A 27,883-nucleotide genomic window follows, 5' to 3' on the forward strand; every position below is an offset into this window, starting at 1 on the left:
AAATTTTAATAAAATCCTGTATACACACATTTATTTGCTACTGAAAACACACTTCAAAAAAATTACTATTCAAATTTTTGAAAACCAGAAAGTCTAGTTAATTCTGCCTGCCCTAACCACACTCTAGCCAAACCACCAGATGTTTTCTTTATATTCCTTCTGCACAAGTTGCTTGGCTTCAAATTCTTAATGTTGGATTTCATCTTACTGGCTTCAGGCTTCTAAAACACAGGGGCAATCCTGGAGACTCAATAGTGCTGCTTTGGTTCAAATTAAAAAGTGAACTAAAGTATAGTGGAGTCATTCAAATGCAAACTATATAGATTCCTCATAAATTACTGGTATCAAACAAGATGCAAGAAAAAGATATCACAGAATTTACATCTAAATAATGGTATACAGTCTATCCATGCAGAGTAGCCTAGTCAAGGTGCTGCCTAATGATCCTAGAATTATTACAAAGAAAGGCAGTAAGAATCAGGTTTACAGCTAAATCGACTCCACGTCATCCTAATTATTCTCTGTGCTGTCATTCTTCTCTGCGCCAGTATCCTCAGAAAGATCTCTATGATACAGGCAGTAATGACAGCTACATCTAAACCTTGCCATCCTCGATTCAACCTGGGGGTAAAAAGGGATTAATCGGGTTAAAATAACGAAACAGATTAGTTACACCCAAAGAGATGAACAACCCTCAAATATAGCATCTATTAGAAAAGGCTTTGGAATGTGAAACACTAAGAAAAAAAAAACTTTTTAAGGAATCAGAAAAGGCAAATAAGTTGACATGTATGGGTACCAAAGAATGTCAAATTGTGGGTAATTTTTGTAATGTTGTTAACAGCTGCTGATTGTCAAAATATATCCTAGCGTCAGCTCTGTGGATGCCTTAAATGTGAGTAACTCCGGCTGTTCTACACTGTATTGCCATGAGAATCATGTGATAACACTTGCAAAAGAGCTCAAACACTAAGACTGAACCTGAATATAAACTATTGACTTTAGGTGATAATGTAGGATCATCAACTAGCAACGTGCTGCCCTGGTGTGGGAAGTTGACTATGGAGCAGATGAGTGGGGTCAGCGGGTAGATGGGAACTCTGCTCAATTTTGCTGTCAACTAAAACTGCTCGAAAAATATGTTCAGAAGTGTAAACATGAATGGATTTCTCCAGGTTCCTGCAGAATTATCAAGTGCAAGCCAATTCCCCTTTCCTCTCAAAAAAAAGGAAAAAACTCAACACCAAGCCAGATACCCACCCACACATTTAAGAAATAACTTCTATTTACCCCAACGTCCTTTGGCCGTCCTTCTCTTCGAATCTTCAAGAAAAAAAAAATCATTGAAAACTATCAAGAAAATTAGTTGGATCACTCATGTTAAACATCTACCCTAAGCTAAGCTGGAGAATCTCAAAAACGTGTTACACATATCCTGGACTCGGAGTGCAGGTGAGTGACCTGCTCATCACTCTACCTTTTTAACTGACGTGAGGGGCCCGCCCGCAGGGCTGGGCGTCCCGACCGCCCACATCACCCACCTGGGGAAGCTGGTTGAGGTAACGGTATTTAATAATCTGGATCATCCTTTCCATCCTTTCTTTCCGAGCAGTTAACAGTGTCCTCACTCGCCGCCGCCTCATGTAGAGCGCGCCTTCGTCCAGCCTCTGAGTGTTTTCTCCGCCCTGCTTTTGGGGCGGATTTTCCGGTACAAGGGAAGAGAATTTGGTACTGGGGTTGAGAGTCAAATTACTGAGGTTCTTTATCAGTGCTTCTGAAATAGATTGAGAGGCAGCTGAAAGAAAAAGTTAAGATGCGTTAAGGTGAACTGCCTTAACCAGACGTCACTCCTCTCATGCTCTAACTAGCTCCGCTCTTAACCAGGTGAACGCTGGACGTGAATGGGAGGTTCTTCAGCTAGAAAGAACACGTACCACACCTACTGAGTCTAGCACGCTGCACACATTGCAAGATGATGAGAACCTTGCTTAGAATCCATTGTGATGAGAAACATTTCATTCTCAATAATCCTTTCTCTTCCGGTTATTGGTAGAATGTTAGGTTCCTTTTGACCCATGGAGAGGGGCGGGGATGGGGGTGGGGAGGACACACACTAAGTATACGACTCCAAGTGGAATAATATGGAACAGAAATGAAATCCGGGCAGTTTTGCGTTTGTGTGAATTTTTAATGTAAATGTGGGGACATAAAGCATTAAATGCAAGGCAATGTCTCTGAACAAGTGTCTGCAGTTCTAACAATAAAAAACCAGTCACATTTTGCTGGGGACTGGGAATGCGGGTGGGGAACCTTGTTAGACATCAACTAGCATACGTAGACAGCAACGTAGACAAACCCCAAATATTGTCTCTCCCCAAATTCCTGTCCTTTTGCAGAACTAGGAAATTGAAGTGGCTGTTATCCTCTCCAGTTATATAACTGTTTCATGGTATTAATACGATTTTTCCACTCAAACCTTAGTGTTTTGGGATATCAACTACTCAACTCTTGCCTCTCCCATCCAAACTCTAACTATTATGCATATCGCATTCACTCACATCTCAACACAGTAAGTAAGGCAGGTAACACTCACTTTCCCCGTATAGAAACGTATTAAATATTAAGAGTCGGGCCGCGCTCAACTTTTAGGGACTATACACACGGAAATAAAGAGCCCTGGTTGTGAAACCGCCAGGCGCTAAGGCGGATTCAAGGAAAAAGAGACTGGATATATTATCTTGATACTCTTTAGTTTCCCGTTGTATATATTATCGGCCAGGATACTTTCCTCAAGACGCAGGGGAAGCAGTCTGGACGGCGCGGTGGGCGGGGGTGGCAAGCATCCGACCCAGTTTCGTAGTCGTCCTGTGGATAGGTAGCTGTGTGTGTGTGTGGGGGGTGTTTGGCTCCAGGCCACGCAGCCCAGCCACTAGGGTAATAAGGTTTCAAGCCCCCGTGCCTACGCCTGGGATTGGGCCGCAGCTCCAAAAAGAGAGGAGTTCCGCCGCTGAATAGCCAGGAAGGTGGGAACCTAATTAGAAGTATTTCTGCAGCACCGTTTCTAAGGAGGCAGCCCTTCACCGCACGACCTGCTGATTTACATCACAGAGCACACTCACTGGCTTTCATAAATCCGCCCCTCCTTCAGTTTCCTCTGAAAAGCCATTTCCCTGTTTATTAACATTCCTGAAGGCTGGAAAGCCAATCCCGAAAATGTGAGATTAAAAAAACCTTTAGGCTAAATTGAAGGTTTTTTGCTTTTAACATCCCAGACCTGAATTGCTGATGGGGGAGATACTGGAGGCCCGACACCACGAGCGCAAACCTAGAATCCCGATTGCTCTTCGCCTGAAAGTAAGAGGTTCAAGTATTTCTGAGCGCGCAATAAACCAACAGTGCGATTCAACACCCCTCCCCCCTTTTCTCTGTCCTTTTTTTCACCCGGGGGACCTAAGCCCCTGGCCGTCCTCTGCTAAGAGGCGTACTTAACATGCATTCCTCTTCAAAAGACTCCAGCCAAAGTGGAAAGGACGCAGCCTCCTCACTTCCCGAACCCCCAGTAGTCAGGGGCACTATCTGGCTTACCTGAAGCTCCCTGGGAATTTTCTTCACCGGGCATCTCCGGGGTCCACTGTGGGTTAAACTTAGGCGAATCCATTGCACGCCGAGACACAGCTTGAAGCTCCTTCCTAGATGTCTGCGTTGCAGTGCAATGCGATGTTCAAGTCTCACACTGTTACAAAGTAGCCTGGAAAGAACCAGATAGCCCAGAAAGAGCGAGAAAACCCCCAAACCCTCAACAAACTACAGGGAGAGAAAGAAGTAATATATAAAGTTATAGGTCTAGTTTCCTCTTCAAAACTGTATGTAAGCCAATCAGCCAGGCTATTTTAATGTAAATGCTACTGTTAAAGGGATAAGGTGAGTGGGTGTTGCACTATTAGTGGACTAATAGGATAATTCTTTTGCTCTGCGTGAAAACAATCACGCCCTCTGTCAAGTCGCAGGAAAATTTATCTAGAGTTTCTGCAGTTATATCTCCCTCACGTTGCCTTACGTCAGTTTTTTTTCAAGCTTTTACTTCTGTAGCTGACTACTGTTTTGTGAACTGAGCTTCAAGTGTTCTAATTAGTAGTTTTTTCCCCCCACTGCTGATGAACTCCCAATTAAGTTAACGGAGAAAGTTTCCTTAAAGTTATCTTGCCTGACTCATCTCTTAAACCCGTGGATGCTAGTCAAGGAACACACAGGACAAATGAAATGCCTGTTATAAACAGCTGAATAGCTTGATATTTTATGAACATGTCTTTTGGACCTGTAAATTTTAGTTCGTTTTGAACTATGAATTTAAGTACAGTCACCATTGTGAGCAACTGAAAAAGTGTGGTTCAGGACAGGCAGTGTCAACAGCACCTGGTAACATTAGAAATGATTGAGCATCAGCCAAGACCCACTGAATCAAAGGCTGGGGCACAGCCAACGCCGTTTTAACAAGCCTCGCAGGTGATTCTGAAGTGTGGGAAAGTTTCAGCACACTTCATGGCGGTCTTCACTTTCTACTCCTGCTGTGCTCTTGGCTCTTCTCCCTTTTGCCCTGGAAGCTTCTCCTACTGCAATCGGTGAGAATTCCACTGGAGAAGTCAGGCCAAGACCAAAGTACAGGGGATTTAAAATTACGAGGTGAGACAGTGAAAAGAACGGACATACACTCACTCAAGAAATCCAGATGTAAAAAAAAGGTAAGTGAACCATTGCTAGAGGAGGATGTGGGATGTAGATGTTGGAGTTTCAGTTTGCATAAATATGACAGAGGCAGACGGAAAAGCAACAGAAGGTAAAAATCCTGAGACAGGATAGTTGAGAAAACACAATCCCTAAATATGCTTAAGAAGATCAGATAAAAAAAGCTTCCATGTATTTTTTTATATTTTTATTGAAGGGTAGTTGACACACAGTATTACATTAGTTTCAGGTGTACAACACAGTGATTCAACATTTATATACATGATAATTCTAGGTACCAGCTATCACCATACCAAGTTGTTACAATATTTTGACTATATTCCTTATGCTATACATTACATCCCGGTTACTTATTTATTTTACAATTGGAAGTGCGTGTATATATATATATTTTTTGTGAGGGCATCTCTCATATTTATTGGTCAAATGGTTGTTGACAACAATAAAATTCTCTATAGGGGGGTCAATGCTCAATGCACAATCATTAATCCACCCCAAGCCTAATTTTCGTCAGTCTCCAATCTTTTGAAGCTTAACGAACAAGTTCTTACATGGAGTACAAATTCTTACATAGTGCCATGTATTTTTATAGTAAAAAAGATGAGATAAAAAGCCAGACAAGTAGCATGAAGCAACTTGGAATAAGACCATAAAAGAACATGCCAAGAAAAACTATCACTAATTTTATTGAGAGATAAGGCATATATTTTTAAAACAAACAGAACACTCTTTTTTAAAAAGGAAAACTCAGAAAAAAAAAGAATATCTGGAAATTGTTTAAGTCTGAAATTAGAAATAAAAAAACACATAGGTAAAATAGAAGATTCCATGGCTAGGATCCTCACCTGACCCAGATCTACTTGCCCACTGGGCACATGCCATGATGTTATGATTGGCCTTGTAAAGAAGTGCAAAGAGCAGCAAAAGTCAGGAAAAAGAACTAATAAAACCTAGCTAAACCCTAGAGCAAGAGCCACCCAGTTTTCGTAGAAACTGCCCAAAGCTAATACGCCTGCCCTAAGTTAGATAACCAGAGGTGGGCAGTAGCCTCGGGACATAACCCATGATAAGTCACGTAGACACGCTTGTGTGAGCTAGAGATTACGGGAAGCGGTTAGGTAACCGGGGCGTTCTCGTTTCAACTCCATTGGTTAAAATATAGAATATATAGAATATGTTTGAAAATTATTGGTTGTAGAAATGCGCGGGCTTCAGTGCGACGGCTGTGAAAACCCTATATAATCCCTACCTAAAGTTGCCTAGGGGTCGGCATCTCGGACTCGGCCTGCGTGTCAGGGGAGGTGCTGTCGGCCCCAGCTAGCTGGCTGAATAAAGACTTTGCTTGGATTTACATCTCCATGTCTGTGTGATTTGCTCTCTGGGGAAACCCCGGAGTCCTGGACCCTAACATTTTGGGGGCTCGTTCAGGATCTGAGCGACTTCCCTGAGAACAAAGGACGGCTGGAGGCAAGGTCTAATTGTCCGGACGGGGCAGTGTAATTCGAGGGTCGCCCCCTCGTGTCTGCATAAACCCATTATAAAGCGGGAGTCACCATCCCGTGTATGGTCTCGGGTTAGTGACCCCGAGTGAGGAAGTTTTGGTTGGTAGTCCCGGCCCCCAGGTTAGCGACCCTGGGTGAAGTCCAGGTAACCAATCCTGGCCCTGGGGTCCGAGTGACTCGGCCTTGGGAAGGCAAGTCCTATCGGCAGGAACCTGGCACCCGAGGAGGAAAAGATCGAGCTCATCACCCTGCGGCAGTCCGAGTGGACGCCTTTCAGGAGAATCACGAGTTTTTGAGGATCCTGAAAGTGGTGAGTGTGGTGCGCACCAGAGTGAGAGAAGGACCGGTCCGAGCGAGTGCGATCAGATGTGGTGTGTGTGTTTAGTGTTATTGTTGCTTGTTTTATTGTGTTTTGGTTTATATTTCTTTCTGCGCTTTTCATTTTAAGTTTCCCCTATTCTGAGGTTCTCCTGTTCTTTCCGTTCCTCCTTTCTGCCACTAAATCATTCCCCACGGGCACGGGTCGGGCAATTAAGAGCCATTAGGGCGCCCGCCGCCAGAAGATTCCCATGACAGGATAAGGGGGTCACAGCCGCGAATCCCAGATAAATTTGCGTCCCCCGCAGAAGAAAAAACTGTGCAACGACAGGCACCCGTTCACAAGCACATACACCAGTCATCTTGTTTTAAGTGGCATCTCTATCCTTCACCTTTGTCTTCTTCACTATGGGCCAAACTCGGGCTACTCCTAAAGGTCTGAACCTTTCCCATTTTCCGAAGGTCAAGGAACAGGCCTTAAATATGGGTCTTAGCATCAAGAAAGGTAAGTTTGACACCCTTTGCTCGGCCGAGTGGCCTTCCTTTGGAGTAGGCTGGCCGACGCAGGGGTCTCTTTCCTTGGACCTTATCAGCAAATTCAAAGCCATTATCTCCTGGCCAGACCCTGAGGGCCACCCCGACCAACTTCCCTATATTCTTGTCTGGGAAAATTTGGCCGAGAATCCCTCTTCCTGGCTGAGGCCCTTTTTGGTGGGGAAACCTCACACAGACCCACTAAAGACCTCCGTCCTAGTTGCCCGGGAAGATTTAAAGCCCTCTGATTGCAGGGCCAGAACCCTGAGTGCACCGCCCGTTCTCCCGGACAGTTCTCCCCTCTACCCCCCTCTGCCAATTGAGCGGCCACCCCCGTATGCGGCTCCGAGGGAGGAATGGGGTGAAGCCGCCGGGGGGGTAGAAAACGAGGTTGGGGAGCCCAGCAGGGACCAGGCGGCCGCAGCTTCTCCAGATTCTTCAGCAAGAGAAGACAGGAGGCCAGGGAGAGCAGGAGGAATGGCCGCAGCTTTTCCAGGCTCTCCAGCAAGAGAGGGCAGGAGGCCAGGGATAGTGGGAGGAATGCAGTTAAGGCCTCGGGGGGCCAGGGAACAAGAAGGGGAGGCTCCCTCCTCCACCTCAGAAGGAGCAGTGCCGGTCCTGCCTGTGCGTGCCATCGGTGCAGGCAGTCTGGACGGAGCTCAACAATATCAGTACTGGCCTTTTTCATCTAGTGACCTCTATAATTGGAGGACTCAGAACCCTCCCTTCTCGGAGGACCCCAAGTGTCTTATAGGTCTGGTGGAGTCCATTATGTTTACCCATTGTCCCACATGGGATGACTGCCAGCAATTGCTCCGCACCCTCTTCACAACAGAAGAGTGAGAGCGTATCCTCAATGAGGCCAGGAAAAATGTCCTCGGAGAAAATGGAAGACCCACTACCCTCTAGCCCATCATCGACGAGGCGTTCCCACTTGCGCGCCCGAATTGGGACTTCGGGACTGCAGAAGGTAGGGAGCGTCTCCGGGTCTACTGCCAGACTCTGATGAGTGGTTTCCAGGCGGCCGCCAGGTGGCCCACTAACCTGGCTAAGGTAAAAACTATTGTTCAGGGGGAAATGGAAAGCCCGGCCGCGTATCTGGAAAGGCTGTTTGATGCTTACAGGCAATATACCCCCATAAACCCAGAAGCAGAGGAACATAGATCAGCTGTACTCCTTTCACTCATCAACCAGGCAGCCCCTGATATTCGGAGGAAACTCCACAAGCGGGATGACCTGGGGGAAATATCTATTAGAGAAATCCTGCAACAAGCGGAGAAGGTCTTCAATGCTAGGGAAACTCCAGAAGACAGAGAGGAAAGGCTGAGGAAAGAGAAATGGGTAATGCAGGAGAAAAATAGGAAAGAAGACAGAGAATTTCAGAGGAGGGAGAATAAGAAGCAGAGGGAGGAGATGGCCAGGATATTCCTGGCCAGGGTGAAGGAGAGCCCTAGATCACCTCGAAGAACGGGGCCCGCCAATCCCGACTAGGACGAGATCAATGTGCCCTGTGTAAGAGATATGGGCATTGGAAGAGGGAGTGCCCCAAAAGGAGGGAACAAGGCGGAGGGAACCCCGTTAAGACCCTACACCTAGGAGAGGAGAATTGATGGGGACGGGGCTTGGCACCCCTCCCCGAGTCCTGGGTAACCCTGTGCATGGAGGGGACTCCCATTGGGTTCATGGTAGATACTGGGGCACAGTATTCAGTTCTCAACCAAGCCCATGGTCCCCTAAACCCACGACGCACAAGTATAGTCCAAGGAGCGACAGGGTCCAAGAGAAGTGCCTGGACTACTAACAGAAAAGTGGACCTAGGAAGGCATCAGGTCACTCACTCATTTCTGGTTGTACCCGAGAGCCCCGCACCGTTGCTGGGCAGAGACTTACTAACCAAGGTCGGGGTACACATCCATTTTGAACCTGAGGGGATAAAGATCATGGACAAAGAAGGGCAGCCCTTACAACCAGTACATGTGTTGACTCTATCCCTGGCCGATGAACATCGCCTGTTTCAGGCGGATCAAGAAGAGGGGGGCCAGGGAGAACAGGGAGAAATTGACTTTTGGTTGCAGAGGTTCCCTTCCGCATGGGCCAAAACCGGAGGAATCGGTCTCACCAAACATCTGCCCCCGGTTGTTGTTCAACTCAAAGCCGCGGCCCTACCCATCCGGGTCCGGCAGTATCCAATACCGGAAGAGGCTAGGAAAGGGATAGCACCCCATATCCACAGACTGTTGGAGACAGGAATCCTTAAACCCTGCCAATCTGCATGGAATACGCCCCTGCTTCCAGTAAGGAAGCCTGGCAGTGGGGATTACAGACTGGTGCAGGACTTGCAAAAGGTCAATGAGAGAATAGAAGACATCCACCCTACAGTGCCCAACCCTTACACCCTACTCAGCCACCTGCCACCCTCACATGTGTGGTATACTACTCTGGACCTGAAAGATGCCTTCTTCAGTATCCCACTCTCTGAAGTTAGTCAGCCTTTGTTTGCCTTTGAGTGGCAGGAGCCGGGGGAGGAAGAAATGGGCAACTTATCTGGACTAGACTGCCACAGGGCTTCAAGAACTCTCCCACCTTATTCAATGAAGCCCTAAGCCAGGACCTGGAGCCCTTTCGCAGGAGCCACCCCCACGTGACACTGCTGCAGTATGTGGATGACCTGTTGCTGGCCACAGAAACCCGTGAGGAGTGCGAAGAAGCCATGGGGAACTTGCTGGCTGAACTAGGCGCACTGGGTTATCGAGCCAGCGCCAAGAAAGCCCACATCTGTCAGAGGTCAGTGGTCTACCTGGGGTATAAAATATCTAATGGAGCCAGGTGGCTAACGCAGGCCATGAAACAAACTATCCTGACTATCCCCATCCCTTCCTCACCCCGGGGAGTGAGGGAATTTCTTGGCTCAGCCGGGTTCTGCAGGCTCTGGATTCCAGGATACGCAGAAATAGCCCGACCGCTATATGAGGCGACCAAAGAAGGGCCGGGCTGGCAATGGAATCAGGAACAACAAGAGGCTTTTGACAGATTGAAAGAAGCTCTCCTCCGGGCCCCCGCCCTATCTCTGCCAGACCCAGAAAAACCCTTCATCCTGTTTGTAGATGAAAAGAAGGGAGTGGCTAAAGGAGTCCTGGCTCAGCAGCTGGGCCTGTGGAAGAGACCTGTGGCCTATTTGTCCAAGCGGCTGGACCCAGTGGCCTCTGGGTGGCCACCTTGTCTGCATATCCTAGCAGCCATTGCTCTACTAGTAAAAGAGGCAGACAAGCTGACTTTTGGCCAGAACCTGAGGGTAAAAACCCCACATACTGTAGAGGGGATCCTCAGGCATCCTCCAGGAAAATGGATGACGAATACAAGACTCACCGACTACCAAGGGCTCCTACTAGATTCTCCACGAATTGTCTTCTCTGACTCGGTGACCCTAAATCCTGCCACCCTTCTGCCAGACCCAGATCTGTCAACCCCCATCCATGACTGTAGAGACATCCTTTCCAAAATTATACAGGTGCGAGCAGACCTGAAAGACACACCGTTACCGAACTGTGAGCTAAATTGGTACACAGATGGGAGCAGCTTTGTGCAGGAAGGGGTCAGGAGAGCAGGGGCAGTGGTAGTGACTCACGAAGGGGAAGTTGTCTGGAGCGCAGCTCTGCCCCCTGGCACCTCAGCACAGAAGGCGGAACTTATTGCTCTCGCTGAGGCCCTGGAAAGAGCCGAAGGCAAGCGGGCCAACATCTACACAGATAGCAGGTATGCTTTTGGCACTGTCTACTTCCACGGTGCCATCTACCGAGAAAGAGGATTCCGTTCCGCGGAAGGAAAGGAACTGAGGAATCTACAAGAAGTCCAAAGACTACTAGCCGCTATCGAAAAACCAAAGGCGGTAGCAGTTATACATGTACTGGGCCACCAACCAAAGAAGACACCTGAGGCCATCGGCAACAACCATGCTGATGCGGAAGCTAGGAGGGCGGCCCTCTCGAACTCCCTTGTACTTGCAGCCCTCGAGATACCCATACCTGAACTGCCGGCCCTGCCACCCAAACCTGAGTATTCCCCTCAGGACCTCGAGTGGATTAGGAAACAAGTCTCAGGGAAAGTGTTTGGGGAAGGAAATTGGGGTAGGGACCAAGAAGGTAGATTGATTCTGCCAGAAGCATTAGGACAGTATATGCTTGCTAATCTGCATAAGTCCACCCATCTAGGCTGGAAAAAGCTGCTCAGCCTTTTCCAGTCTGCACAGTTGGTGTTTCCCCACCAGAATGAGGCAGCTCGTCAGATCACGAAACAATGTAGTAGCTGTGCAATGCTAAGACCAACCCCAAGAGAGCTGCACCCGGCAGGTACTCGGGAAAGGGGGAGGGCTCCAGGGAAGAATTGGGAAATAGACTTCACCAAAGAAAAACCAGGGAAGTATGGATATAAGTATTTGCTGTTTATGGTGGATACCTTCTCGGGGTGGGTGGAGGCTTTCCCAACCAAGCATGATACCAGCCAGGTGGTAGCAAAAAAAATAATTGAAGAGATCGTCCCTAGATATGGGGTCCCTGAAGCCATAGGTTCCGATAACGGCCTGGCTTTCATTAGCAAAGTCCTGCAGGGACTAGCCCTGGCTTTGGGGGTGGATTGGAAGTTAACATTGTGCTTACAACCCACAAAGCTCTGGGCAGGTAGAGAGAATGAATCAGACCTTGAAGGAGACCCTTTCTAAACTGGTATTGGAGACTGGTAGGGACTGGGTGACCCTCCTTCCCTTAGCCATCTTCCACGCTTGGAACGCCCCCTATGTACATGGTTTAACTCCATTTGAGATAATGTATGGGGACCCTCCACCCATAACTCGGCGAGTGCAGCTTCCCGGTGCAGAGGACCCGGCCCCTGACTATCTGAATGTGTTGCAAGCTCTTGCTAAAGTGCAACAGGAAATCTGGCCCCTGATCAGAGCATATTACGAGGGTGGGAAAATTCCAAGCCCGGAACATGGCATAGTCCCAGGGGATATGGTATGGGTCAAGAGACACCAAGTGAGGACTCTCGAGCCCAGGTGGAAGGGACCTTATGTTGTATTGTTTACCACCCCCACTGCTCTCAAGGTTGATGGTATCACTCCCTGGGTGCATCACACCCACGTTCGGAAGGTCCTGCCTCATAAAGATCCAGGGGCCCGCAAGGAAGAGTGGAAGGTGCAGCAGCATCCTGCGAATCCCCTAAAACTACACCTAAGCCGAAGATGAAGGGGATCCTGCTGATAAGCACCTTAATATGGACCTTCAAGGAAGCACGCTTGAAGGCACCAACCCCCTCAGCCATGGGACCTGACCTGGATGCTGGTTAACGGCGCAACTGGGGAGGTCATCAGTACCACAGAACACACTGCGCCACTCGGAACCTGGTGGCCTGACCTGTTTTTCTGCCTTCGACGGATCAACCAAGGTTACCGAACCCTTTGGGGGCAGCCCAATGTCTCTCAAAACTTGGCTCGCTCCCATGGATTTTATGCTTGCCCAGAAGCAGGTAAAGGAGAGTCATGTGGGTGGGGGCCCTTCTGGTGTGCCAACATAGGGGACTGTGTGACCTCGAACGACGGGGATCGGAGATGGCCAGTTACAAAAAAGGATGCTGTCAAATTTTCTTATGTCAACCAGGGCATCCCTCATCACGTGCCTATGGACAAGGCTTGTGACCGAAGGGACCAGGATTGGGTACGAATTCAATTCACCAAGACGGGCAAAAAGACTGAGGTATTGCACTGGATAAAAGGACTAAAATGGGAGATAAAGTACTATAAATATGGGGGACATAGGGAACATGAAGGCTCAATCCTCACCATCAAATTAGCCGTGTCAACTCCCAGCACCGCTGTAGGTCCCAACCTGGTTATACATCCCCAGACACCTTTGATCCAGGACAAGGGCCTGGGCCAAAGGGACGAGAAAATGTCGACTGGACATACACCTGCACCTCACGCCCGGCTCAGCTCCCTGAGGGGCGCCCTGGCGGGCACCGACGGCCACATCCGCCAGCCAACCGCCAGAACACATGCCCCGGACCCACCTGTAGTAGTAGCCGGGGCTGTAGCCGTAATAGCCATGGGGTGAGTCATCAGAGCCACCATAGCCTGGCCCGTAGCCCTGCTGGTAGCCGTAGCCTTGGTTCCAGTAGGTGCTGTAGCCCTGATTCCAGAGCCCACAAGAGGACCGGGTCTGGGTCCCTCCAGGTCAGATAACCCCATGTGGGAAATGGTGCAGGCAGTAGCAGAGACTCTTAACCACACCACTCCCTCCCTCACCGATCCCTGTTGGCTATATTACCCAGGTTCACCCCCCTTCTATGAGGCAATCGGGATAAATGGCTCCTACACTATCAGCAACTCCCATCCCACTTACTGGGACGGGAAACTGTGGGGACTTACGATCCCTCAGGTTTCAGTCGCTGGCACGTGTGTAGGCACAGTCTTGACGGCCCAGGGCCAGGTATGCTCTTCCTCCACTTACACCACGTGGGAGCAGGAAAAGTGGATTATACCCTCCTCGGGCTAGTGGCTCTGCTCAAAGACAGGCCTCACTCCGGCCCTATCCACCTCTGTGTTCAATGCTAACAGTGAGTTTTGTGTGCTGGTGGCCATTCTACCTCGCCTAATGTATCATTCTCATGAATCTCTCCTTTCTTATTGGGAAGAAAGGCCGAGCCTCCACCGGAGCAAGAGGGAGGTTGTTACCGCCCTGACCATTGGGACCCTCTTCTCCCTAGGGATAGCAGGGGCAGGCACTGGGGTAGCAGCCCTTGTAACTCGGGAAAAAGGGCTCACAGCCCTGAGGCTGGCAGTCGACAGGGACCTAGAACAACTCCGACAGTCAGTATCAGACCTGGAGCAATCCCTCACCTCCTTGTCAGAGGTGGTCCTACAAAACTGAAGGGGCCTGGACCTCTTGTTTTTAAAGGAAGGTGGACTGTGTGCAGCCCTAAAGGAAGAGTGCTGTTTCTATGTAGATAAGACAGGTGCAGTCAGATTCCTTAGCCAAACTAAAAACGGATCTAGAGAAGAGGCATAAAGAATATGAAAGTAACGAAAGCTGGTTTGAGTCTTGGTTCAAATACAAGCCTTGGTTCGCTACCCTCCTCTCGGCCATTGCGGGGCCATTAGTCATCCTGTTGTTGTTGCTTATAATTGGTCCGTGCATAATAAACAGGCTGCTTAGGTTTGTACGGGAGAGGGTTAACACCGTCCAACTTCTGGTCCTTCGTCAAAAGTATCAGGCCCTAGGTGCCGCTGTAGAAGATTCCTCGGTCTGATCCAGAAAAGGGGGGAATGTAAAGAAGTGCAAAGGGCAGCAAAAGTCAGGAAAAAGAACTAATAAAACCTAGCTAAACCCTAGAGCAAGAGCCACCCAGTTTTCGTAGAAACTGCCCAAAGCTAATACGCCTGCCCTAAGTTAGATAACCAGAGGTGGGCAGTAGCCTCGGGACATAACCCATGATAAGTCACGTAGACACGCTTGTGTGAGCTAGAGATTACGGGAAGCGGTTAGGTAACCGGGGCGTTCTCGTTTCAACTCCATTGGTTAAAATATAGAATATATAGAATATGTTTGAAAATTATTGGTTGTAGAAATGCGCGGGCTTCAGTGCAACGGCTGTGAAAACCCTATATAATCCCTACCTAAAGTTGCCTAGGGGTCGGCAGCTCGGACTCGGCCTGCGTGTCAGGGGAGGTGCTGTCGGCCCCAGCTAGCTAGCTGAATAAAGACTTTGCTTGGATTTACATCTCTGTGTCTATGTGGTTTGCTCTCTGGGGAAACCCCGGAGTCCTGGACCCTAACAGCCTACTGCGCAGGCTCATGCTTACACACGTGTTGGCAATGAGCCATTATCAACTATGTTGCTATATAAAGACTTTCACCCAGTGCTCTGTGCTGAAGGCGGAGGAAGAGATGGAGATAGATTACTGCCTTGCAGACTCTTGGATGTGGACGTGATTCTACCATTCGACCTACCCCACTGAGAACAAAGCTTGGTATAAGCCTTTTTACCCCCAGTGTTCCATTGTCATTTCTTCATCTCACCGGATCCCAGAAAGGAGCTGAAATCTGGTGCTGCATTTGGAGCAGTCATCATAGAAGGGCTTGAAGATTAAATCAAAGATACCCTCTGAGTAGAGCAAAACTGCAGCTGTAAAATACAAGAGAAAATAGGAGAAAATGAGAATCTAAGATTAGGAAATCCGATGGCTTCGGATCCCCCACTACAACTGGATGCTAGAAGATAATGTAGAAAATACCTTCCAAATTTTGAAGGAAAATGATTTCCAACCTAGAATTCTGTATTCAGCCAAACTATTACACAAGTGTGGAACATTTTCAGACATTTCATTTCTCAAAAATGACACCACTGACATGGGTTCTTTTGTGGGAAATTGATTTGATACAAGAACACTGCCAGGTAAACTATTCTAAAGGTCATGAAACAGAAAGTCTCACAGACTGTATTTAAAAGCTTCTACTATTTAAAAGTCAATTTAAGATGCACAGCAAAAACCAAGGCAAAAAGAATGGAGTAAGCTAACATATTTACAATGTTAAAAACAAGACAACAGGCCCCAAATGGAGTGGCTCATGCTAAGCCATATGTCACCAAACTGAGATTTAACTTAGTTACAGTTTGGCTTTCCCAGGTGCAGAATCTTACACCGGTCAACCAGGAGTTTCTGAATCAATAGTAGTTAGGTAATCTGTCTAATAGATCCCTGCCATTCCCTAAAGGAAAGTAATCCTGTAATAACCAACCTGCTTTTTTGTCTAGCACTTCCTTATTCATGCTGCCTTCTGCCTATAAAATATCTTTCCTTGTATAGCTCTTTGGAGCACCTTTCTGTCTGCTAGACTGTGTGCTGCCTGATTCATGAATCACGGAATAAAGCCAATAAGATCTTTAACATTTACTCCACTGAATTTTATTCTTTAAGAGGTTACAAGATAGGCAGAAGGATTTTACTTCCCAAATTAAGAGAGATTCAGTTGCTGGGGTTCAAATCATGCTACCCTAAAATATGGCACCTTGGCAAGTTGAATATTTTAAGCTGAAGAAGTTTGAGAAAACAGCAGAAGCAGGAATGTCTCTCTAATCTTCCTCTGACCCTCCTCCCTGTTTCTCTCTACTGAACCAAGCCATAAAAACCTCCTGTGAGAGGTGCCTCCGTATTGTAGGAGGAAAGGAACATCTTATCTTCAAGACAAGGGACACTGAGAAGAAGCTAATGACCTGGCCTTGCTCAATTGCCCCCAGTTTACTACAATAAGCTCCTATTCTTTGTCCTATTGTATTTTTCCAAGACATTCCATTCGTCATCAAACCTAGTGTAAAAACATTCAGGTTTAACCATTTCTTCAAATCTTCATTTCTTTATGAAGGCTCCTATTTAATGAAAATGTACATCAATAAATTTGTATGTTTTTCTTCTGCTAATCAGCTTTTGTCAGTCTCATTTTCAAACCCAGCCAGAGAGCTTAACAAGGTCAAGGAAAAATTTTTTCTACACAGTGTTCCTATATTTTGTCTTCCCACTGCTTCAATCCTTCCCATTGATGGGTGGTTATAAGGATCAGAATTGAGCTGCAGGAAAGGGCCCCTAAGACAGAGTGCCAGGTACCAATGACATACACTGATTCTACCAGTGACACAGGCCTGGCCATAGCTGTAGCTTGTCAGTTAGCCTAGCCATGACAACCATGAATTTTACTTTTATTTCTAGGACAGATAATGCAGACCCACAATGGGATAATAGTGGGTGCCACCAATGGGTGATGGTTAGGAGACAGTCATCAGTCCACAGTGATACAATCATGACTTGTTTTTTCCACCTTTTTCTTTCTGTAAGTAATAACTTCTTTCTATTTTACAGGTTACCATTTTATGTACTATATATTTAAACACATCTTAGGAATCCTGCTTACATTTCACTTGCCACTTGTTTACTCATATCCACAGTTACTATGAGTTTCACCTCTGCCTCATAAGCTACTAGTTTACTGTCTATTCTTAATATTGGAGAGTTCCATCCACCCCATTTCTTCCCCTCTATTGCAGAATTGAATATTCTTAAATTACACTTCAAAAGCACACTATAACCTTGACCAGGAATGTTGACCTAACTAAAACAGAAAATAACCAAATTAGAAGGATGAGGAATTTGGAAATATGGGAGTGTGTGGTAGGGGAGAGGAAAAAGCTAAATCTGTGTGCTTGAAGTCAATAATAATGCCTAAAACAAAACAAAACAAAAAAGAAAGAATTTAATAAATACTATAAACTTGCTATTTTGAAAATACAGAGAAATATAAGTCCCCCAAAAAGTTTAAAGTGAGTACTTGTTGGAGAAATGGGGAGGGCAACAGGAGACAGAAGCTGGGACAGGCGCTTGTCTTAAGAAATCTAGAAGTATTTGCCACTTCACAGAATATGCACATATAACTTAAAGGGCAGGGTGGGGTTGGGGGATAACCCAATGCAAAATGCACAGGAGAAGGGGAGCAAAAATGAATGTAGGGATCAACACGGAGAATACCATATTGCAGGAATCTGGATAATGAGAATGATTTAAGAATTTAGTGACACACAATTATAGTTAAAAAAAATACGTTCAGTTGTGAAAGCCTGTTAAGAATATGGGAGAAATACAGCAATTTAGATTTTTTTTTTGTATTGTTAATCTACAATTACATGAGGAACATTATGTTTACTAGACTCCCCCATCACCAAGTTCCCCCAACAAACCCCACTACAGTCACTGTCCATCAGCATAGCAAGATGCTGTAGAATCACTACTTGTCTTCTCTGTGTTGTACAACCCTCCCCATGCCCCCCTCAACATTATACATGCTAATCATAATGCCCCCTTTCTTTCCCCCCCATCTTATCCCTCCCTTTCCACCCATCCTCTCCAGTCCCTTTCCCTTTGGTAACTGTTAGTCCATTCTTGGGTTCTGTGAGTCTGCTGCTATTTTGCTCCTTAATTGTTTTTCTTTGCTCTTATACTTTTGTGGGACTTTTGTGGGACCCACAAGTATCATTTGGTACTTGTCTTTCTCAGCCTGGTTTATTTCACTGAGCATAATACCCTCTAGCTCCATCCATGTTGTTGCAAATGGTAGGATTTGTTTTCTTTCTATGGCTGAATAATATTCCATTGTGTATATGTACCACATCTTCTTTATCCATTCATCTACTGATGGACACTTAGGTTGCTTCCATATCTTGGCTATTGTAAATAGTGCTGCGATAAACATAGGGGTGCATCTGTCTTTTTCAAACTGGAGTGCTGCATTCTTAGGGTAAATTCCTAGGAGTGGGATTCCTGGGTCAAATGGTATTTCTATTTTGAGTTTTTTGAGGAACCTCCATACTGCTTTCCACAATGGTTGAACAAGTTTACATTCCCACCAGCAGTGTAGGAGAGTTCCCCTTTCTCCATAACCTCGCCAACATTTGTTGTTGTCTTTTGGATGGTGGCGGTCTTTACTGGTGTGAGGTGATATATCATTGTGGTTTTAATTTGCATTTCTCTAATGACTAGCGATGTGGAGCATCTTTTCATGTGTCTTTGGCTCTCTGAATTTCTTCTTTGGAGAACTGTCTGTTCAGCTCCTCTGACCATTTTTTAAGTGGATTATTTGCTTTTTATTTGTTGAGGTACGTGAGCTCTTTGTATATTTTGGATGTCAACCCCTTATTGGATATGTCATTTAATATATTCTCCCATACCGTAGGATGCCTTTTTGTTCTATTTTTTTGTACAGAAGCTTTTCAGCTTGATGTAAAAGCTTTGCTTTTACAGAAGCTTTTCAGCTTGATGTAGTCCCACTTGTTCATTTTTGCTTTTGTTTCCCTTGCCTAGGGAGATATGTTCATGAAGAAGTTGCTCATGTTTATGTCCAAGAGATTTTTGCCTAGGTTTTTTTCTAAGAGTTTTATGGTTTCATGACTTACATTCAGATCTTTGATCCATTTCAAATTTACTTTTGTGTATGGGGTTAGACAGTGGTCCAGTTTCATTCTCTTACATGTAGCTGTCCAGTTTTGCCAACACCAGCTGTTGAAGAGGCTGTCATTTCCCCATTGTATGTCCATGGCTCCTTTATCTTATATTAATTGACCAAATATGCTTGGGTTAATATCTGGAGTCTCTATTCTGTTCCACTGGTCTGTGGGTCTGTTCTTGTGCCAGTACCAAATTGTCTTAATTACTGTGGCTTTGTAGTAGTGTTTGAAGTTGGGAAGCGAGATCCCCCCCACTTTATTCTTCCTTCTCAGGATTGCTTTGGCTATTCGGGGTCTTTTGTGGTTCCATATGAATTTTAAAAGTATTTGTTCCAGTTCGTTGAAGAATGCTGTTGGTATTTTGATAGGGATTGCATTGTTTCTGTATATTGCTTTGGGCAGGATGGCCATTTTGACAATACTAATTCTTCCTAGCCAAGAGCATGGGATGAGTTTCCATTTGTTAGTGTCCTCTTTAATTTCTCTTAAGAGTGTCTTGTAGTTTTCAGGGTATAGGTCTTTCACTTCCTTGGTTAGGTTTATTCCTAGGTATTTATTCTTTTTGATGCAATTGTGAATGGAATTGTTTTCCTGATTTCTCTCTCTGCTAGTTCATCATCAGTGTATAGGAAAGCAACAGATTTCAGTGTATTAATTTTGTATCCTGCAACTTTGCTGAATTCAGATATTAGATCTAGTAGTTTTAGAGTGGAGGCTCTAGGGTTTTTTTATGTACAATAACATGTCATCTGCAAATAGTGACAGTTTGACTTCTTTACCAATCTGGATGCTTTGTATTTCTTTGTTTTGTCTTATTGCCATGGCTAGGACCTCCAGTACTATGTTGAATAACAGTGGGGAGAGTGGGCATCCCCTGTCTTGTTCCCAATCTTAGAGGAAAAGCTTTCAGCTTCTCGCTGTTAAGTATGATGTTGGCTGTGGGTTTGTCATATATGGCCTTTATTATGTTGAGGTACTTGCCCTCTATACCCATTTTGTTGAGAGTTTTTATCATGAATGGATGTTGAGTTTTGTCAAATGCTTTTTCAGCATCTATGGAGATGATCATGTGGTTTTTGTTCTCCTTTTTGTTGATGTGGTGGATGATGTTGATAATTTAAATTTTTATTTCACCTCCCACTGTGAAACAAATTCTAGGTAGATTAAACAGCTAATTAAAAAAGAATCCTTAGAAAAACAATAGGAAATAGAACTGCGTAATTTTCACACTTAAGGGGTTTTGCGGGCTGGGGGCCTTACAGTGTGTGGAAGGTTTGAGGAGTTAAGAGAACAAAGGGTGGAAAGAAAAGGGCTGCCAAATGTGATTACACAAGATCAAGACCAAGCTAAGTTAGTTTTATTTATTTTTTGTCTATTTATGAATGAGGCATCAGAGAAAGCTTTATTATCAGAAAGGCAGCACAAGGAGAAGGCAAGGGGACCTTTCCAAAATCTGTCTTGCTGGATTGAGCCAAGGCATGGACTACATAGTACTGGCAAAGGAATTTGGGGATTAGGGCAGAAACTGGAAGAGCCTTGAAACTTCTCAGAATTATAGGTCAACCCCCATCTTCCCCGAGCTGCCTGAAGGGTCTTGGCATGGTTTGTGGTGACTCCACATCTGGTATCATGTCTTATTGGAAGAGCCTCCTACCAGGTTTCCCCTGGTTCCATTCTCTTTCCCCTTGCAGCAATGCCCCTGAAAAGTCAATTTATCAAACTTAATTTGCTCATAAAGGTTACAATTCCATTAAAAATTTTAAAAAGTAAATTAACATCAAAACTGCACAACACATATCTAACTGATATCAATTTATTGAACTGCATGATTTACTCTTTTGGGGGCAATATTAATGAAGTAGTTTTATTTATTTATTTATTTTTATTGAGATATAACTGACATTGTATAAGGTTAATGTGTTATGTTTTGATACATTTATGTACTATAGTATTATTACCACCATGGTGTAGCTAATAGCTTTATCACATCACATAATTATTTTGTGGTGAGAACAATTAAGATCTATCCTCTTAGCATCTTTGAAGTTTATAATAGTGTTTTTGACTATAATCACTATGCTGTGCATGTGACTCTCCAGGACTCATTTACGTACTAGTTGCATATCATTTGTTCTTGTAGAGCCTGAACGCTTTGCTCCTTGTTTCTGCATGTACTCCATTCCCTTCAGCAGAAGACAAAGTGAGACAGACACAAGAGGCTGAACAAGTGTTTGACAAAAAAAAAAAACCTCTAAGCCAACAGTCCCAGTTAAATTAAACCTTTCTATGCATTGGGGAAGACAGAATTTCCAGACCTGAAATTCCAGAGCTCCAGAAAAAGCTTTCTGATATAAAACTTTCTCTGATGCTTCATTCTCCCTCCCTAGAACAGCCAGTCCCAGCTTGTAAGTCAGGGAGATTTTAGGCAAGCTCAAAGAGATACAACTAGAAGAGATACCCTCTTTCAATGATCCAATACACTAGCAGAAGGTGTAGTTGTGGTAAGAGACTAGAATTGGAATCATATAATTATTTATTTAATCTCAGTACCCACCCACCTAATTCTTTCAGCCAAAGGTTCATTCATCTTTAAAGGGCTGGCAGATGGGTTTATGTGCTAGGCTAAAGGAGGTAAGAATTCAATTTCCAGGCTGGTTTCACCTACCATTTATAGGCAGTCTGGTCTAATTGGGGAAGCCCTGAATGTCACACCTCTCTGTCCAGACCCAAAGATATAAGAGGACCTTCAAGCCATGACTACAGTTCCATGGGCCCACCACAGGAATTTACTCAGGTTTGAGTCCGAGTATTCCCAGATGACCAGAAAAGAAAAGTTTCCATGGAAAGACACAGTTTAGACAGATTATCCCCTTTCTTGACAATGGTGGAAATCCATATTCTTTGTATTTATTTCCAGCCCTTGAAGGAGGAATGTGATTAAGTAAACCTCCTCAAACAGGAAGAACAAGTATAGGTCCCTCCAGTGGCAAAACAGGAAAGCAAAGAAAAAAATCTACAAGGGAGAAAACTATCAACAATGTACTGTTAATGAGACAGAATGGATTTGCTGATGCTGGTGTAACCAGCTTGTTCCTGCTCCTTTCTGGCTGTAAAAGGCCTTCATTTTATACAATGGATCTCCTTTCTATCTGCTACATCGAATGCTGCCCAATACAAATCGATTTTTGTTCAAATAAACTCAACAATTTTTAATATGCCCATGTTTACCTTTTAACAGCACAGAACCTTTCAGTCTCCCAAGACTCACTTCTGGGAAGGTTCTGACTAGAACCCAGGTAGGATGGACCGGGAATCTGTATGGGTTTTGAGTAAACCTTTTGCCGTTAAGAAATGGGGATGGGAAGCATAAAAAAGATGAAGAACAACAAATGCTGGCGAGGATGCAGAGAAAGAGGAACTCTCCTACACTGCTGGTGGGAATGTATGCCAGTTCAACCATTGTGGAAAGTAATATGGAGGTTCCTCAAATAACTAAAAATAGAAATACCATTTGACCGGGGAAACCCACTCCTTGGAATTTACCCAAAGAATACAACTTCTCAGATTCAAAAAGACATATGCACCCTTATGTTTATTGCAGCACTGTTTACAATAGCCAAGATATGGAAGCAGCCTAAGTGTCCATCAGTAGATAAATGGATAAAGAAGAGGTGGTACATATACACAATGGAATACTATTCAGCCATAAGAAAGAAACAAATCTTACCATTTGCAACAACATGGATGGAGCTGGAGGACATTAAGCTTAGTGAAATAAGCCAGGCGGAGAAAGACAAGTACCAAATGATTTCCCTCATTTGTGGAGTATAACGATGAAGCAAGACTGAAGGAACAAACAGCAGCAGACTCAGAGACTCTAAGAAGGAACTAGTGGTTACCAAAGGGGAGGGGTGTGGGAGGGCAGGTGGGGAGGGAGGGAGAAGGGGATTGAAGGGTATTATGTTTAGTACACATGGTGTGGGGGGTCACGGGGAAGACAGTGTAGCACAGAGAAGGCACACAATGGATCTGTGGCATCTTACTACACTGATGGACAGTGACTGCATTGGGGTACGGGTGGGGACTTGATAATATGGGTAAATGTAGTAACCACATTGTTTTTTCATGTGAAACCTTCATAAGAGTTGAAAGGGAATCTCGCTGCGACCCTCCTTACCCCAGAATGACTCAGGAGACACAGGCCCATACAAGAGATTTTGTTATCTGAAAGAGACAATGGTTGCCCCCAGAGAGAGGGAGCAGCAGCTTGTGTGTGAGGAAGCATGTTTTTAAGGAGTAGGGGAAGGTGTGTTCTGCGTTGGTGATTGGATTTTAAGGGGTGGGGGTCTTAGCGTGCCAGAATTTGCCTTCAGTCCCACCTTTTTCTTTTCTTAATTGGGCCTCTGGGGAACTGGGCGTAGAATCTCATTCTCTAGCTACATCCTGCTGGAAGGGGGCGCAGATTCTGGGGTTAGCGAGGCCATTGGTGTAGAGTTGGGGAAGGGCGGGCATCCTGAGATGGTTCGTGATGTCATCTAGCTGGTTTCATTATTCTTCGTGAGAAGGCCTTGATAGCCCTGGAGGAGTAACTGGTTGACAGTATGGTTAGAAATTTTCAAAATGTGATTTTGAACGCATTTTTGGAATAGGTTAATGAAGCAGGGAAGGAAAAGCAGAATAATAATAATAAAGGTAATAGGGGCTAGGAGGGGCAGGAGCCAATTGAAGGGGTAAGGGAACGGATTGTTAGGGGAGTTTTCTAGGAGTTTGGAGGCTTGTTCACGCAGGTGTTTTGTGCCATCCGGGACAAGACAGGATTTGTTGGTATAGAAGCAGCCTTCTTCTTGGAGTAGGGCACATATGCCGCCTTATGCAGCTTAAGGAGGTCCTGTTTGGGTTGTAGAGTAGGTTACTGGAGAATTTGTAGTCTGTGGAGTTGAAGGTGTAAGTGGTCCCATTGGGATGGAGGAGAATCATGAAGAATGAATTTTTGAGGTCAACGACAGAGAAGTGAGTAGAAGAGGTGGGAATAGTGGATAATAAAGTATAGGGGTTAGGGACTACTGGATGGATTGGAATAACAGCTGTACTGATAATTCTTAAATCTTGAACTAGCCTATAAGAGCCATTAGGTTTTTTGATAGCCAGTATCAGGGTGTTGTAAGGGGAATTGGCTGGTCTCAAAAGGCCCTTTCATAGAAGGGGTATTGAGATTGTGAAGGGAAGGAGGTAAGGTCTTTGAGTTTGATAATTACTGATGGGCAAGTGGTGATAGAGGCGATAGAGGTGGGTAGAGGTGTCCCAGACTGTGGGGTTTATTTGGCAAGGGGGCAAGGGAAAAGGGGAGGGAGGTGGGTCTGGAATGGTTTGGAGAGCAAGTGGAAAAGGGATCGAAGGCGAGTCGGGGTTGAGGCGTGGGCCAAAGGTAAAGGAGATAAGAGCCCCTAGCTTGGATAAAAGGTCTCTTCCCATAAGGGGAATGGGACAACGGGGAATCACTAAAAAGGAATGAGAGGGAGTAATGCCTCTAAAGATGCAGTGAAGCATGGGAGTCTGTAAAGGTTGATAAGGTGTGCCCTCTACCCGACTACAGAGGACTGTGAGAGGGAGGGAGGTCCCCAAAACTCCTTCAGGACTGAGTAGGTGGCCCTGGTGTCCAAAAGGAAAGAGATGGGCCTACCCACTACCACAGTGGTTACCCTGGGCTCCTGTACAGTGATGGTAGTGGTCGGGTGGAGGAGTCCTGGGCCCCCTCAATCAGTTACCAGACCCAGAAGGTCTACGTGTGGAGTGTTAGAGCTGGATGGCCTGGCACCTCTTGGTGTGCGAGGACAGTCAACAGCCCAGTGTCCCTCCTGATGGCACTTAGGGCATGGACCGGGAGGCTTCTGGGGATTTGGGCAGGCTCTAGCCCAATGACCCTTTGACCACACTTGAAGCATGGAGCAGGAGGTCCTCCTGGCTGCTTCTTAGGAAGTGAGGATACCCGAGCACCAGTTTGGGGTAGGTTGAAAGGCCTTAGCCAGCATTTGATATTTTTGTTTATGGGCCTTTATTTCTCTTCCATTATATACTTTGAAGGCCACTGCCAGGACTTCTGCCTGAGGAGTTAAGGGTCCCTTCTCCAGATGTTTAAGTTTAGCCTTAATGTCAGGGAAACTCTGGGTGAAGAAGTAGGTCATTAATAATTGTCTCCCATCTGGGGTCTCAGGGTCTAGGTCTGTATATTGTAAAAGAGCTTTGGTGAGGCGGTCTAGGAACATAGAGGGATTCTCATTGTTATCTTGAATAACCTCTTGGAGTTTTTCATAGTTAATGGCTTTATTGGCTGACTTCCTGAGACCCACCAAGAGGCAGGTGATGAATTGATCTTGACTGGTGACTCCCCCTGCCATATTATAGTCCCAGTTAGGGTCTCGGTCAGGAACCGTCTCAGCACCAATTGGATGAGCTGGAGTAGTTTGGTGAACCTCATCGGCATGAGTTCTAGCCTGTTCCCAGACTCGACTATGCTCCTCGGGCAAAAGTGTGTTGGATAGGATCATGTGAATATCATGAAAGGTAAGATCATATGACTGAGTTAGGTCCTGGAATCTTTTATGTAAGTAGCTGGGTTGGAGGTGAAAGAGCCTAATCTTTTCTCAATTTGAGATAGGTCGGAGAGAGAGAAAGGGCCATGGAACTGGACAACGCCCTCTGTACCGGCTACTTCCCATAGTGGGGCTAGGATCTGGGTTCGAGAGCGAGTGGCTGGAGGGCTTGGTGCAGGACTGGGTGAGGGAAGGGGAACTGGTTGTGGAGGAGGAGGAGGTGCTGCGGCTCCTGCAATGGAACTAGGGGAGCTGGGAGGGTTGGGATTTGATCTTGCAGAGAAGAAAGGAGGTTGGGGCGGGAGAGGAACTGGTGGTTGAGGGGGAGCTGTAGGGGTTTGAGATCAGTAGGGAGGAGGTTCATCAGCAGGGTCAAAGTTAGAGGACTTGGTGGGAATTGGTGGGTGGTGGGGTGAAGTTTTTTAGAGCGAGGAGATGTTTAGGATTGCAAGGGAGGCAGAGAGAAGGCTTGGTTCGGAGGTAGGAGAAAGCCTGGATATAAGGAATCTCTTTACACTTGCCCATGCGCTCACAGAAGTTATATAAATCTCGGAGAATATTAGGATCTAATGAGCCATTGGATGGCCACTTGGACTGATTATCTAGAGAATATTGTGGCCAGAGCTCATTACAGTAGCAAATAAGCTTAAAAGGTTTGAGGTCTGGAGTGAGGAGGAGGGGTTTTTAGATTATTGCGTTAAGCACCCCAGCGGTGAATCTGCGGGAATGGAGGGGCCAGATCCCATGGTGAGAATGAGACCGTTCACAAGTCGCTGAGGCATCCCAGAGCGATTGAGATGGTCATGGAGAAGACCAGACACAGTTAGGGGGTCGTCACTACCTCTAACTGAGCAGTTGAGGCAAAAAAGCTGAGGAGGATCAGTACCTGGTACCAGGAATTTATGAGTAGATAAAGGGAGACCCAGCCTCAGTGAATGAGGATTCTCACCATGGGGAGGCAGAGAAGGGTCGACTATGGGGATCAACCATGACTCTGAAAGTTGTGGTTGGGGGGTGCCCCTGTCCCGGAGGAGCCCTTGGGGGTACCGGACACTCAACGGTCACTTCCCAGGTTCCAAAGGGACATTTAAGTCGACCATGAAGGGGAGACTCACCAAATCGAAGGCCAGTGTTGGGCGAGAAGATGAGTGACCGGGGAAATGGATGGTGAGCCCGTGGAGGAGGATCGGGCAGTGAGGGTTCCCAGAGCAGCTCAGGTTCCCGGAGGAAGAGCAAGGTCAGTGGAAAAACCTCATCCGAAGTCATGGCACCAATGAAAGGGTATCCCGCGTGACCCTCCTTACCCAAAACGACTCAGGAGACACGGGCCCACGCAAGAGATTTTATTATCTGAAAGAGAAAATAGCTGCCTCCAGAGAGAGGGAGCAGCAGCTTGTGGGTGAGGAAGTGCGTTTTTAAGGAGTAGGGTGTGTTCTGCGTTGGTGATTGGATCTTAAGGGGTGGGGGTCTTAGCGCGCCATAATTTGCCTTCAGGAGTGTATATCAGTAATATCTTAGTAAAAAATTAAATAAAAAAAAATAAATGGGGATGGGAGAAAGGGAAGAACTACACGTAAGATTACGACTTCAGTTAAATTAGGTCTTAATTTCTCACTGGTGTGTGACACCTTGGACTTCCTAACCGAAGTTGCCCTGCAGGGATGGATACGAGCAGTGAAATGGCCCCGTCCAGCCAGGGTAACAGGTGAAGTCTAACTTTCCGATTCTGATCCGCCTCAGGCGGGGAGACGGGGGCAGAATCTCCGCTTCTCTCTCTCTCTCTCTCTCTCTCTCTCTCTCTCTCGTGGGTCTGGGGTCCTGGGGGCCTCCGCGCGAGGCCCCGCCCCACCCCCGTGCGTCCCGGCGCCCAGGCCCCCGCCCGGATCCCGCACACGAGGCCGCGGCGCTGGGGTCGCGCGTCCCTGCGCGGGCCGCGGTCACTGTGCCTCCCTTACGCCCCCACCTTCGGTTGCCTCCCTGGCCCGGGACTCACCCGAGCGCCGGAAGTTCCGCAGTGACGCGAAATCCTGGGTCTTGTCAGTTGCTCAGTAGCTTCGTGGAAGCCATTGCGTGGTGGCCTCCCAAGAGGACAGGCCTCTAAAGGAGCGTGCGGGGCAGGTCTGGGCGGGAGGGTGTGGGTGGAGCTGGGACCGCGAAGGA

The 27,883-nt window shown here is 46.3% G+C and overlaps 2 protein-coding genes across 4 annotated transcripts in view; one reads left to right on the top strand and one right to left on the bottom strand.

Annotated features, from left to right (window-relative positions):
- Positions 1-27,882, bottom strand: DPPA3 (developmental pluripotency associated 3). 3 transcript variants are annotated; one of them, XM_057491628.1, is made up of 7 exons: positions 26,839-27,403; positions 15,131-15,269; positions 4,455-4,631; positions 3,586-3,733; positions 1,542-1,795; positions 1,291-1,323; positions 1-621 (listed from the first exon to the last, which is right to left on the bottom strand). In XM_057491628.1, the coding sequence occupies exons 4-7, from the start codon at positions 3,656-3,658 to the stop codon at positions 511-513; spliced, it is 471 nt and encodes a 156-aa protein (XP_057347611.1). In that variant the 5' UTR covers positions 3,659-3,733; positions 4,455-4,631; positions 15,131-15,269; positions 26,839-27,403; the 3' UTR covers positions 1-510. The 3 variants fall into 3 exon arrangements, with proteins under 3 accessions (XP_057347611.1, XP_036765819.1, XP_057347612.1); XM_036909924.2 differs by lacking the exon at positions 26,839-27,403 and adding an exon at positions 27,717-27,882 and having other exon boundaries at positions 3,586-4,631; XM_057491629.1 differs by lacking the exons at positions 15,131-15,269; positions 26,839-27,403 and having other exon boundaries at positions 3,586-4,864.
- GDF3 (growth differentiation factor 3) overlaps positions 1-27,883 on the top strand; it is a 128,639-nt gene that overhangs the window by 62,495 nt on the left and 38,261 nt on the right. The gene's annotated exons all lie outside the window — the stretch shown is intronic.

The sequence above is a fragment of the Manis pentadactyla genome, chromosome 14, assembly GCF_030020395.1.
Source record: "Manis pentadactyla isolate mManPen7 chromosome 14, mManPen7.hap1, whole genome shotgun sequence".
Classification (NCBI taxonomy): domain Eukaryota; kingdom Metazoa; phylum Chordata; class Mammalia; order Pholidota; family Manidae; genus Manis; species Manis pentadactyla.

Excerpts from the sequence above, each read along its gene's own strand:
- DPPA3 (XM_036909924.2), bottom strand. The coding sequence starts at position 3,658 with ATGGATTCGCCTAAGTTTAACCCACAGTGGACCCCGGAGATGCCCGGT. Across the intron at positions 1,796-3,585 it reads AAATTCCCAGGGAGCTTCAG|CTGCCTCTCAATCTATTTCA; the intron begins GTAAGCCAGATA and ends TTTTTCTTTCAG. Across the intron at positions 1,324-1,541 it reads ACCTCAACCAGCTTCCCCAG|ATTCGAAGAGAAGGACGGCC; the intron begins GTGGGTGATGTG and ends TTTTTCTTGAAG.